We start from the raw sequence: 14,297 nt of genomic DNA on the forward strand, positions 1-14,297 counted from the left end.
AAAACATTATATCTGTGGATGAAGGTTGTTTAATACCTGGTTATAAGTGGCTTTAGTGTTCCCTTGAACCTCCGGACCGACATAAAGAGCCGTACCAACCATACCAGTCATGTTATCTGCAAAATCAAGTTATAAAACAAAACAATATGAGTACAGCAAAAAAAATAAAATGAAATAAATATTTCCCAAATATGCTGATTAGAGAAAGGTATTTTTTTTTTTTTTTTTTTTTTTTACTTCAGGGGCACAATAAAAATGTGTTTTTTCTTGTACTATTATATATCAATACCACATACTGTTTATTGTGTAACCAAAATACCAATATAAACTGGGGGGGGGGGGAATAAATAAATAAATAAACTTTCATAATGCAAGACTTTTAATTATATACAAGCATGAAATACACTGGGACTCTTATTTTGACATGCCTATGCTTTTACCATTGCTGCCATTCAAAAACATGAGAGAGAAGAAATCTGGTCCGAGTAATTGATCAGGGGTTTTCACCTGTTGTATCTGGTTTTGGGACAAACCCTGAGTTGCTCTCCTCCATCTCCAGTTTACCTGCAGCCTGAAACACCACAGTGAGCAAACGGCAGTATGAAATAGACAAGTTAAGTTTGCCAAGAATGCATTTTCTGAACATGCATTTGTCCAGTGCTCATATAAAGGATCAAAACTGCTTCTATGTGTCAATCTAATGCACACATGCAGTTATTTATTAACACATGGATGCAATGCTCGTGTGTGCATAAAACATGCATAAAACACATGCAGTACCACATTAGCGGGGTGATCCGTCGCCAGGCCGAAGTCTCCGATCTTCACCTGATCCTGAGAATCCAGGAAGATATTGACAGGCTTCAGGTCTCTGTGGATCATTCCCTGTTAATAGAGACATTATGCCATAGTCATTTCTCATAAGCTGATAACTTTTTATTTATGCAGACCTTTCAATTTAAAATTAAGTGAAGAAGAAAGGAACAAAGGCTAATAATAAAACATTTAAAAAGTTAAATAAATACATTTAAAAATAAATACATTTAAAAAATTGAAAAGGTACGAAAGATAAACTAGAAAACGTCATTTAAAAATTAAAAAAACAAAAAAAGGGTATAAGATTTTTGGAATAAACAAAAAATAATTTAACTTATAATGTAAAAATTTCAAACATTTTAAATGTAATAATGTAAAAAAAAAACATGCATCAGAAATGTTTGGAATAAATAAATGTAAAAATTAAACATTACAAATATTTCAAATTTAAAAATGTAAAAAAATTAAAAAGGAATCAGAGATGTTTGGAATAAATAATAATAACAATAAATAAATAAAATTTGATTTAATAATTAAAAATTTTAAAAATAATAATAATAATAATTACAAATTTCAAACATCTAAAATGTAGAAATGGCTTGATATACTTTAATTTTCCTCATGTTTTTCCGAGTTAGTTCACCTGTTCATGGATGTACGACAGACCGTCCAGAATCTCCCTGAAGAGCCTCCAGAGGCGGCTGACGTCCTGATGCAAGCCCTGATCGATCGTGTCTCTTAAAGTGCTTTTTTCACAGTATTCCATCTGAAGAGACAGAAAAGACACTTAAACACGCCTCAGCTGCAGCCCAGCCTCTCACTGAGCATCGGTGTTCATGAACGCACCTGTATGTACAGGTAATGTGCTATCAGCAGCGGCTCCGAGTCTGAGCTCTCCAGCGTATCTGCTGCTTTCCTGCTGCTGCGCTCCTCCTGCAGACAAACAACTCAGCTGTTCACAAGGCAATATAATCCCATACCTCTGTGATTTAGAAACTAAATCTAATAACTGTTTCATTAGTCATATCTCCAGATGAACACTTGCTGGACTGAAACAGCTCAGCTTTACTTGATTCTCCATCAATCATTTTCTAGAAAAATCAGTGCATCTCAAATCTGATCATCAGGATCTTTTGAGAAATATATGTTGTGGTCTCATTACTGTGCAATACATTTAAAAGAAAAGTCTTTTAATTTTATAGCATATATTTATATATAAATAAATATATGTACTTGTTTTTCATCAATGTATTTTACAACAATACAGAGAGCATTTTACCAGATTTAGTCCTACACTTCTTCACTTTTATTTGTTCCCCACTAAATAATGTTTTTTTTTTTCACTAAATGTTTAGATTTTAAACAATTGTGCGCTTATAATTTTTCTATAGTAACTTTTGCTACTGAATTATCCACTAACCTCATATATAATAGTATTTTTGTCATAGATTATTTTTTGTCATAGATTGATTATATGTTTTCATTTGTTGTTGACTATATTTAGCAGATTGTGAAAAATTCTCCACTAAAAAAACTGCACTGTATCGGATCGATATCGGTTTCGGCCGATATTCTGAATTTTTGGCATCAGATCGAGATCGGTTCTGAAAAAGTGGTATAGAGCCACCCCTAGTTTATATCATCAGCATTAGATACTGGTTTTAATAAATGAGCAAATTATGGACTAAATTTTATATATCAGCTTATTTGCAAAGACCATTTTAAGACATTTGAACAACTGTAAGAAGAATTTAAGTTACCAAAAACTATTTTTTACAGATATTTACAAATAAGAGATTTTCTTATAAAACATAAAGAGTGGAAGAATACCATTAATCCAAACGAAATAGAGAAGTTTTAGTGTTCACCATCTGACATTACAAATTATGTGTAATTTGTAACTAACTGCATGATTTTTACTGTACATTTCCGCCATAGTCACCATTAATAATCTACTCCTAAATATAATGTAGAAGCTTTAAATGTTCTTAAAAGAGATGTGTTTTTAGCCGATACTTATCAACAGCTGTCTAAAGGTTAATCAAACTAATATTACAATAAAAATTGTTCTGATCTGAAAATCTGATCTGATCTCATCTTATGGCTGTTTGAGAAAAAAAATATATATTATTATTATTATTACTATACTTATAAGTGGTCTTTGTCTGCTTAAAGTAAAGTAACAAGTAACATGGCAAGATATCAGGATCAGAATGAGCTTTATTGTCAGGTATGTTTACACATACGAGGAATTTGTTATAGTGACAGAAGCTCCACAGTGCAACAGAAAGACAGCAACAGGACGCAGATAATAAAAGAATAATATACAAATATCCAAATACGCAATGTACGAAGCAGCAAAAACACAATATATGTACAACTGTAAGTGTAATTGTAAGTCGCTTTGGATAAAAGCTTCTGCTAAATGCATAAATGTAAATGTAAATGAGATGATGCAATATATTATAAGTTTTTTTATAATGCATTATGCATTCATTATAATTCCTTAAGGATACTCTTATAATGTATTATAAAAACAGGCTTCATAGAAAGTGTTACCAAAATAACTAATTCCCTTAGACTCCAGATGAATGTCTTTGAGTTGAATCTTAAGAATAATACATAATAATAGCTAACTGACTATATATAGTGGGCTGGATTATATATGCAACTACATACATGTTTACAAAGTATATCGATTTTTTTTGTTTACATATGTTCTTATTTTAACATGATCATGATCAAATAAAAAAAAAGTTTGAAAATTATTTTTTGAAAATTTTAAATCTTAAAATTAAAAATGCAGATGCATATCTAAATTATATTCACGTTTTTACTTTATAATATTATATAATATAATGCAATTATAATATACATATAATATAATACAATATAGTATAATATAATATAATAATATTTAGTCTTATACATGAAAAAAGTATCATATAATGCAGTTCAAAATTATTTTTATTTTCTATGCAGATGCATATCTAAATTATATCTAAATTAATTTCAGGTTTTTACTTTATAATATAATATATTATATATAATATAACAATAAAATCTGGCCTTATATGTTAAAAATATCTCATAATATCATATAATGCTGTTCAAAATTATTTTTATTTAGTATACAGATGCATATCTAAATTATATTCAGGTTTTTACTTTATAATATAATATAATATAACAATACAAACTAGCCTTATATGTTAAAAATATCATATAATGTAGTTCAAAATTATTTTTATTTACTATGCAGATGCATCACTAAATAATACATTTAAAAAAAATGTACTTAATATGTAATTAAACAACTGCAGAAGGGCCTGACCTGCAGCAAACTGTCTCTGCTGGTGTCTCCGTCGAATATAATGTCGCTCTCTGAGTCGCTGTCAGGAGGGCTGTGTGTGAAAACACAGAAGCAGGTCAGAGATGCACTAATTCATCATAATTTCATACAGCATCTCAACAGCAGAATCTCACAGGAAGGAGGGACAGAAGACGTCCTCCTCTTCATCGTCCTCCTCATCGTCGGTGGAGTCGGCAGCGCTGCATTTGGCGCTGGACGATCTCTCCAGCGAGGTGCTCCACTCCACTGAGCTAGCGAGGGCCGGCGGAGGCGCGTCGTCCTCGATGTTGTCTGTCAGTCCCAGTTCGTTCCGGTGCTCTGGAGCCGGGGGCTGCTGCAGTCGCTCGGGGGTGCGGGGCGTCTCGGAGCTGTCGCTGGTCACGGCTCCGGTCACTGGCGTCTCGTGCCGCTCGATCCAAGCGTTATAATAACGCACAATGTTCTCGTGATTGAGTCGCGACAGCAGCGTCACCTCGCCTTTGATCCGCCGGAACTGTCTGCTGGCCGGGTTCACCTGGATCCGCTTGACCGCATAATAACAGCCGTCCAGCTTATTCTGGACCTGAGCGGGACAAACACAGGAGGAAAGAGAACTATGTGTCCCTGCAGCACAAAAGCAGTCATGAGTAACACAGGTATATCTGTAGCAATAGACAACAATACATTGTATGGATCAAAATTATACATTTCTCTTTTATGCCAAAAATCATTAGGATATTAAGATCATGTTCCATCAAGATATTTAGTAAATTTCCTACCATAAATATATCAAAACTTCATTTCTGATTAGTAATATGCATTGCTAAGAACTTCATTTGAACAACTTTAAAGGAGATTTTCTCAATATTTAGATTTTTTTGTTCCCTCAGATTCCAGATTTTCAAATAGTTGTATCTCAGACAAATATTGTCCTATCATAACAAACCATACATCAATGGAAAGATTATTCATTCAGCTTTCAGATAATGTATCAATCTAAATTTCCATAAATTGACACTTAAGACTGGTTTTGTGGTCCAGGGTCACATATGAGCACTTATAAACCAACTAAAGAGAAACATTCAGGTCTCCCGGACATTTTCCATCAAACTAAAATATCTGAAAGAAAAATAAATAATTAAGTCTAAATATTAGCATTTTTACTTTAGGATATTTATTTAAAATTATTATAAAATATTATTTTATACTTAATATAGTCATATAATATTTTTTATAAAAAATAAAATTAAAATTACAAAAATTAAATTTATTTTTTACTTAATAGAATACAAAATAATAATAATAATAAGCTTCATATGTAAATATTACAGTTTCATTTTAATATTACAGTTCAAAATATGTTTTTATTTTCTATGCAGCTGCATAACTAAACTATAAATTATATTATTATCCAATTTTACTATATCAATATAATAATGCAACATAATACTTCTCATAACAATAATACTAATTAGTATATTCTAACATAATATAAGTAACAAAAATAATATTTAGCCTTATATGTTTATAAGATTTATAATATCACAGTTCAAAATTATTTTTATTTTCTATGCAGATGCATCACTAATCTACAAATTACATTATAAATTATATTATTAAATATTATTTTTTTTACATTATATAAGAATCATAATAATAATATTCAGCTTTATTTTTAAAAGATATTGCTGTTCAAATGTATTTTTCTTTTCTATGCACCCTCCTACAAAACCCCAGTCGTAAAGATGAATTCTTCCCAAACAGAGCTATTCAAATCATCTTCTGAAAAAAGCTGTAGTTTTTATTTCACAATATATATTGCAGAAAATCACATTTCCAGTATCGTGCAGCTCTAATATTGTCACTGAATACATCGCATGCTCCGAGGCCGGTTTCTCACGTCTCACAGATGATCGCAGGATGTACGAAACAAGCACAGGATTAGTATGTGTATTATTAACGAATCTGAGTCTGTTAAACAGAGAGATAAAAGACGTCTGACCTTTATAACAGCCCCGAACGCTCCCTTCCCCAGCAGCTGCAGCTCGGAGAACTCGTTGTAGTAGCGCGAGAACTGCTTCTGCACCTCCGTACTGAAGGGGGCGCTGAGGAGGTGACTGCGCGGGACGACCGTGGAGGCGAAATCAACGCCCGTGTCTGAGGAGCAAACACACACAGAGCTTGTTACAGAGACGCGGCATGCAGAGGCATCAGGGCTGTCCAAAAAAAATTAGAATTTCGAATATTCGTCGGATTTAAAATAAAAATCCACATTCGAATGCAAAAATGTTGTGTCAGGCAGCCTTATCATTAGTGCACGAGATGCGACGTAGATGTAGGTGTCGTTGCATTTTAATGTTTTTTATAGCTTATCCAGGTGAAGCCACTAGATGCGGCGCTCCTACGTTGTTCATTCAAAATATTGCGGAAAAAGAGAACATCAATGCAGAGATGATGTTGTTTATGTCAAAACTGAACCCAAGCCGTTCACACAGAACACATATTTATCAGTGTTTCACTCGTGTCTCGCACAAGAGAGCCGCATGTTTAGAAAGCATGTCAAATTTCAACTTTTAAAAAACATGTCTCGAGACTTTATGGCGGTTTTCCTGTTTTTAAATGAAAAAGTGCTCTTTGTGATTGGTTTTCGGTCCTTTGTATTAAACTATACATGCATACATGGTGCTGTTTTGTTTCTAATTGTTTAAGCAAATTAATTATATACGGTTTATAAACATAATGCACTTTTTTCAAAGATAGTCGTGTTATTTTGTTGCTTTGAAGAAATGTGCATTAGTGATATTTTGCTCGTTGCGCCCTCCTGTGGCCTCAGGAGAGAAGCCAAAAGCTTTTTCCCCCCAAACTGAAATTATGCCTTTTAAATTTGAATATAATTTGAATATTGATAATATTTAAGTACAAAATTTGAATTCATTTTTTAGCCATTTTGACAGCCCTAAGAGGCGTCATACCCATTCAAACTGAGGGAGGCAGGCAGATTTTAGTAGATTTTCAATGCAGTCAAAAAATAGACAAATAATTTTTTTTATATATATATATAGCCAAATGATTTCACAGTGTAAACAGCTTCAGTAATTATGAGAGTGCTTAAAATGTTCTTTGCTTTCTTTCTGTACAATAAAAGTGTTATAATTAGTAAATTACAATGTTTTAATTAAATGCCCATTGAATACAAAGTCAGTCATATTTAGGGATATGCCAGCATCAAATTGTCATGTTGTGATTAATTGCTAATGCTTTTATCACGGTATACGGTATTATCACGATGTTGAAATTTAGTTGCAAAAAAGTGTTGTCATAATACAGTATAACATGTTTAATAACTTTTTCAAATAACAAAAATAACTGAACATTTAAATACAATAAAGCAATACACAAAATGTATAAAGTTACAAATTTTGCACAGATTAATTCCAAAAGAATTATAAAGACCAATAGGTACCACTTTACAATAAGATCTCATTAGTTAATGCATTAACATTAATAATGCATTACAGAAGTTAATCTTTATTTAAAAAAAATACAATTCTTAGTTCATGTTAGCTCATTAAACAACACAGTTGCAACTTGATTTTAACAACGTGTTATTAAATATTGGAATAACTGAAGATTAATGAATGTTTAGAGGAATTTTATTGGCAGTTTGTTAACCAATGACTTAACTAATGTTAGTTCAACTAGAATTAGAAGCCCTAATGTAAAGTGTGACTGAATAATAAACAATCAAAACACTTTCAAACAATATCTAGGGCATGTTGCAGTGTCCACGATAACATTATCCTGATAGAGCGCATTACCGGCACATGTCTAGTCGTATTAAAAATATTTTATGGCACGACACCCATATCTGCTACTTCAGTAAAAAGACAGGTTTTAATGCTTAGTTAATAGATCACACTATTAGGCTACTTTGCCCACCGCTCATTGTAGATCAACTAACATAATCTATAACGATGCAAAATGCATTTACTTACACATATTTGAGAATCGAGATATTTCATGATATAGTTAACACATTTGGGAATATTTCTAATAAATAAAACATAAGCCTATATCAGTTATCCTCATTTATATTTATGGCTGCTGTGTGTCACATGACAAGCATGACAAGCAACCCCAAATAATGAGTGCATGGTGTTATGGGTCACGTTAAATCAGCGTGTGTTTGTGTGTGTGTTTCACCCTCCGGACTGGACTCCGGACACGAAGCGACGCTCTTGGGAGACGGAGGATGCAGGAACACATGATCCAGAAGCTGGTGAGCATGCCAGCGATCAGCATCATTCAGACACACACACCTGCACAAACACACACAGAATAAACACACAACCTGTTACTGCACAAATCTAGTCCGGGGTTCCCCAAACTGGGGTTTGTGAGTTGATGACCAGCTAATAATTAGTTAAACCATAAAAAAAGTCAAAAGAATACATGTCAGGGAACCATTCATCAACATCAGAGAACCGTGAACATGTGAATGTGTTGAAATTACTGGGTTTCATAAACTGAGGTTTATGAGGGAACTGGACGCTATTAATTAATTACATTCTAAAAAAAATTTAAATATATCATTTTAAAATAAAAAAATCTAAATAAAACACTTACTAAAATTATTAAAAACAAAAGAAAAACATAAGAATGTAATATTAAACTATTAATCAAAACAATTTCTAAAAATGTCAAATTACACTAAATAATTTGAAAATAAAATAATAAAAAAACTAAGATTTTTAAAAACATTAGAAAGAAAAAATAAGTAAATAATTTAAAAAAGAAAATATTCAAAATTAAAACATTTCTAAAAAAAGAATCAAATAAAACTGTGAATTTAAAATGATTAATTAAAAAAAAAGAATCAAAATAAAAAACAACATTTATTAAAAACATAAGAATGTAATATTAATTAAAAATAACATTGGGAATGAAACAATTTCCAAACATTAATAAAATAATAAAGATTACAATGAATAAATCATTTTAAAATAAAATATTTGAAATAAAATACTAAACTTGTTTAAAAAACAATTAAATAATACATAATAATAAAATTAATTTCTTACAGTGAATAAAATAATAAATATTTCAATTAATAAATAATTTTAAAATAAAATATTTGAAATACATGACTGTAATATTAAATAATAAAAATAAAACAATTGAAAGTTAAACCATTTCTAAAACTGAATAAAAGAAAAAAGAAAACTTACAAAGAACAAATTATTTTGAAATGAATACATTTAAAAAAAACTACCAAAAAGATGAAATATTTGAATTGTTTACTTGCATGTCATGTGACCATTAAGTGACATCAGAGAAGTGTAAACATGAATGTGTTCAAATAAATATCAGAGCTCAGTGAGGTTGAGGAATCCCTACACTATCAGTCTTACTCATCAGCTGCGGATATTAGTGATCATTACACACACACACACACACACTCATACACACTCACACACCCAGACAGACACACACACTCACACACAGACACACACACACACACAAACACTCACTCACTCAAACACACGTCTGGTTTGCTATCCTTGTGGGGACTCTCATAGGCGTAATGCTTTTTCTTCTGTACAGACCGTATTTTCTATTGCCCTACACCAGTGGTTCTCAAAGTGTGGGGCGCACCCGCCAGGGGGGGCGCACGAGTACTGCAGGGGGGGCACGGGCCATCAGCAGAAAAAGAAAAAAAAGAAATAACACAAAACAGTAAACAGCCAAAGATGTAACTTAGAATGGGAGATGGATCGGTTTGTGAAAGGGACAAGAAAGGCCATCGATGAAGTTGCACAGACCCAGGCAGGTACTGGTCATTCAAAAGCTAAATGCAGAAAATATGACGAGGAATATCTTGCTCTTGGCTTCACTCACCGTGTCTACACCGGACGCTACAGTGATCGCGTTGCGCCGCAACAGTGTACACTGGAAGCGACCGTTGAAATTCATTCATTATTGTGTCAGTACGTCATAAATAGAACAAGGCATCAGTTTACAGTCGGGGATTTGTGGTGTCGCGCCGCATCCAGTGTAAACAGTGTCCCTGATTAATGGGTTCTACTGTATTTGCTGCTTGCGTCCGGTATAGATAAGGTGTTAATTTCATTGGTGAGAGGAGAAGCCTGTGTGTGTCCTATGCCTTAGAGGACAGCATGAAACCCACAAAAAAAAAAAAAAAACCTTGATAAATAAGTAAAAATGAATTAAACAAAAATTACAGAGAGAATAATAATATTTTTCAGTTTTTTAAGTGTTGCAGGTGTTTGTTTTTTTTTCGCTGTAGACTTTTTAAATTAAAAAAGCATAAATTTTTCATAATGTTTATTGAAATTATTTGGTAGTCTGAGGTTGGATGGGGATTCAGGAAGAGGGTGGGGGGGCAGTTTTTTTTATAGGTTTAAAGGGGGGCACGACCAAAAAAGTTTGACAACCACTGCCCTACACCAACCCTACACCTAAACTTAGCCCTCACAGGAAACTTTCTGCATTTTTAGATTTTCAAAAAACTACATTCTGTGTGATATATAAGCTTGTTTACCCGTGGGGACCTCAGATTAGGTCCTCACCGTGACACGAGTCCCCATGAGTCTGTGTGTATTCAGGTTTGAGTCCCCACCTGAATAGAAAAACAGGTACACTCACTCACTCACTCACTCACTCACTCACACAGACTCACTTGTTGAGGAAGTCGTGGAGGTCTGCTGGCAGGTTCTCTGGCAGCGTTACGGGAAACTCCTTGACCTCGTGACCCTGAGCGAGTGACAGCAACAGCAGCCCCAGACTCCAGACGTCTCCCTTCTTCCCGGAGCGCGAGGGGAGCGCGTCCTCGCTGAAGCGCACATGACTCTGCTCAAAGATGTCCTGCTTACAGACGTCTGCGAGACGCTTGGCCAGACTGTAGTCTGCGAGTCTCACGTCTCCCCGAGCATCCAGCAGCACGCAGGACGGCTTCAGCTGCTTGTGCACTACTGAGTTAGTGTGCAGATAGTCAAGGGCGCTCACCAGCTGGATCGTGTGTCGTCGCAGCTGATCGATGGGCACCGGAGCGCCACTGGACAGCAGCTGAGACAGACTGGAGCCAGGAACATGTTCGGCCAGCAGATCCACCACCAGACAGTCGTCTCGCTCGATGCAGCTCAGAGCCTGATAGTGCACCAGATGAGGATGACTGAGCTTCAGCAGAGAGTTCAGCTCGCTCTCCGCTCCCTGGATCTGAGAGAAAACAGCAAAAATCTTGTTGCAACATTTCACAAAAATCAAGATTGAATTTGAATTAATAAATTTAAACTATTAAAATCAAAACATGGAAGAAATAGCGTATTGTGTGATTATTCTTTTAAACAAAAGTTGTAATAATTGTTGTAGATAAACCAAACTTTTATTTTGACGGGTTGCCATGAGGACCTCTCAAGTTTCTGTAGCCTATGTATGATATGACGATCGTTTTACTCAAATGAAACAGTTCTGGGGATGTTGTTCATGTATTTATGTCCTCATTTAGTGAAAACACCGCGAGCGTTGCGCACTTCAGTGTGTGTGTGTGTGTGGTAATCAAAACCGTGCGTCTGTGCCATTCATATACAGAGACACGCAGAACATGCAGAATTCATATTTAAATATTTTAAAATAACGGCTTAATGTTTACAGATACGAGTCGATTTTGATTAATTCATCCAAAATTTGACAAAATCCGTGACTCTGCTTTATACAGTAAATTCCATTTATATGACTGGATTCTGCGATTCCGTCCGCATTTCCCCCATCGCAGAAACCATAAATAGATTATATTGAGGTGTTTTGCAACTTCAGTGTAGTGGATTGTGATTTATTGCAACTTGAGCCACGTCTGCTGCTGCCTTTGAGAGATAACTGATGTGTGATGAAGCAGCACCAGTTAGCAAGCGCTTTCGGTGTGAGAGCGCCTTTAGTCTTCCACGTTGATTGGTCGGACTCATGACTCCCAATAAATCAGATGCGCGGTGGGCGGAGACTGCTCTAGGCCACAGAGTGGTGAGTTCCAACAGGCTGCATCAGAGCCAAATAGTGCGTTTCAAAATTAAATAATTTTAATCGGCACATCGGTTTTGAAAATGACCGATACCGATAATCATAAAAATGCTTAATATCGGCCAGGCCTACTTTATACCCCAAAGCTCTTCAAGCTATTATTCGAGTATCACCTTCCATGAACTTTGATGTTTGAGCACAGCAGGCATATGCATTAAGACTGACCCTTGGCTGGAAGATGTACTGGATATTGTGAGAAATCCAGATAAGACTTTATTCATTCCATCACACTTAATCGAACATTCATGGATATTGATCTGTCTTGAACTCCATTTACGTTTTTGTTATTTTTGTGGGTTTTGAGGTGGTGTAAATAATTTGGATGAAATGTCAAAATGAAATAACTGTTGCTAGGTTTACTCGAATGTTATTTTACTAAATATAAATTACCAATATTTTTCATTCAATGAGAGTCTCTGATTTATGTGTATGCTTTGTTAAATGAATTGTTATTGCAGTAGGTTTCCTTTTATAAATAAGTTGTATAACTGGTTTAGTTAAATCGGAAACGGTTACACAGTCAACTTTATAAAAGACAGCTATCAATCATCAGCTCCAGTGGCGTAGATGGTGTGTATTGTAGTCTTTTTGATGCGATTGACTAAATATAGCAAATATGATTTTTTTTTTCTTTTGATATAAACAAAAAGTATTTTAAAAATTTATAATAAAAATTAAAGTACATCCATGAATTAATTTCTAAACAAAACTATTGCCTGATATCATTTAATGCAGGATATTCCAATACAATATGCATTATAGTCAACAGGCGATTTCATCCATTTATAAATTGTGCCTATGCTTGAATTTCTTTATAAAACTAAACGTTTATATCAGATACTTAAAACTCAGCTATGATTTGTTGATTTCTCTACCTGTTTTTTGCATTTCTCTATTTTCTCTCTCTCCTGGCTGGTGAAGAACTTTCCGATTGTCTTGTTCCAGCGAAGAATCCACTCGTAGACGACGGCAAAATCTCCAGAGGTGGAGTTGAATGCATAATACACACTTCGGCTCAATCGCTCGCTCTCACCTGAGACACAGAGAGAGAGATCAGCATCCAAACTCCATCCAGATCCAATAAACTAGTCCAGGGCTTCCCAAACAGGGTTTTGAGAGTTGATGAACAGCTCATGATTCATTTAATCATAAAAATATTTTTTTATATAAACAAATCAAACAATTAACATTATAAAAAAATAAGGATTATAAATTTGCTAAATCATTTTAAAATAAATCAAAATGAAATACACTGAAAAAGAAAAACTGAAATGAAAGTTTCTAAAACAGAATAAAATAATAAAATAAATGGTTTTAAAAGAAAAGAAAAATCAAACACTAAAATAATTAAAAACATAAGGTATTATTTATTCGATAAAAAAAACTTAAAATTATACAATTTATCAAATAAAATAATAAATGTAAAATTACTCAATTACTAAAATAAAAGAACCAAAATAAAACACTTTGTAAAATTATAACATAAGTATGTTTTATAATCAATTTAAAAAGAAAAAATAGAAAAATAGAATAAAATTAAATAAAACGTGACAATTATTAAAAGCATAAGAATTTAATATTAATAAAAAAAACAATTACAAATTTTTTTTAATTACAATAAAAAACTTAAAATAATCCAAATAAAACAAACACAATGATAAAAATGAAAACTTAAAATGAATAAAATAAAACACCTACAAAAACTATTAAATATTTTAATTGTTTACCTGCCTATCATGTGATCATTAACTGACATCAGAGAATTGTGAACATACTTTTAAATGATATAAAAATAAATAATACTTGAGCTCAAAGAGGTTCAGGAATCCCTGCACTACTCAATCTCACTAATCATCTGCTTAAACAGTAATCATCACATTCACACATAATCTCCTAAACGACCGTCAAGCGCTGATTTTTCACAGATCTCACCGATCCACTTCCCTCTGTGAACGACGACCTCCCCGAGGAAGCTGCTGCTGAAGTGAAGGACTTCCTGCTGCCGTGCATTATCTTCATTATACGTGTCTCGTCTGGGAAACGAGAAGAACAGCACTCA

At 33.6% G+C, this 14,297-nt stretch overlaps 1 protein-coding gene across 1 annotated transcript in view; it reads right to left on the reverse strand.

Annotated features, from left to right (window-relative positions):
• Positions 1-14,297, reverse strand: part of LOC306886308 (eIF-2-alpha kinase GCN2-like) — a 52,118-nt gene that overhangs the window by 30,731 nt on the left and 7,090 nt on the right. Inside the window, exons 7-18 of the mRNA XM_079443313.1 lie at positions 14,171-14,271; positions 13,114-13,271; positions 10,848-11,383; positions 8,351-8,466; positions 6,150-6,304; positions 4,303-4,730; positions 4,151-4,220; positions 1,663-1,749; positions 1,460-1,582; positions 781-885; positions 508-571; positions 37-116 (exon numbers count right to left, since the gene is read on the reverse strand). Coding sequence (XP_079299439.1) covers positions 37-116; positions 508-571; positions 781-885; positions 1,460-1,582; positions 1,663-1,749; positions 4,151-4,220; positions 4,303-4,730; positions 6,150-6,304; positions 8,351-8,466; positions 10,848-11,383; positions 13,114-13,271; positions 14,171-14,271 — 2,023 coding nt within the window. The remainder of the gene's footprint in view (positions 1-36; positions 117-507; positions 572-780; positions 886-1,459; positions 1,583-1,662; positions 1,750-4,150; positions 4,221-4,302; positions 4,731-6,149; positions 6,305-8,350; positions 8,467-10,847; positions 11,384-13,113; positions 13,272-14,170; positions 14,272-14,297) is intronic.

The sequence above is a fragment of the Barbus barbus genome (genome assembly GCF_936440315.1).
Source record: "Barbus barbus genome assembly, chromosome: 20".
NCBI classification, from domain to species: Eukaryota; Metazoa; Chordata; class Actinopteri; order Cypriniformes; family Cyprinidae; genus Barbus; species Barbus barbus.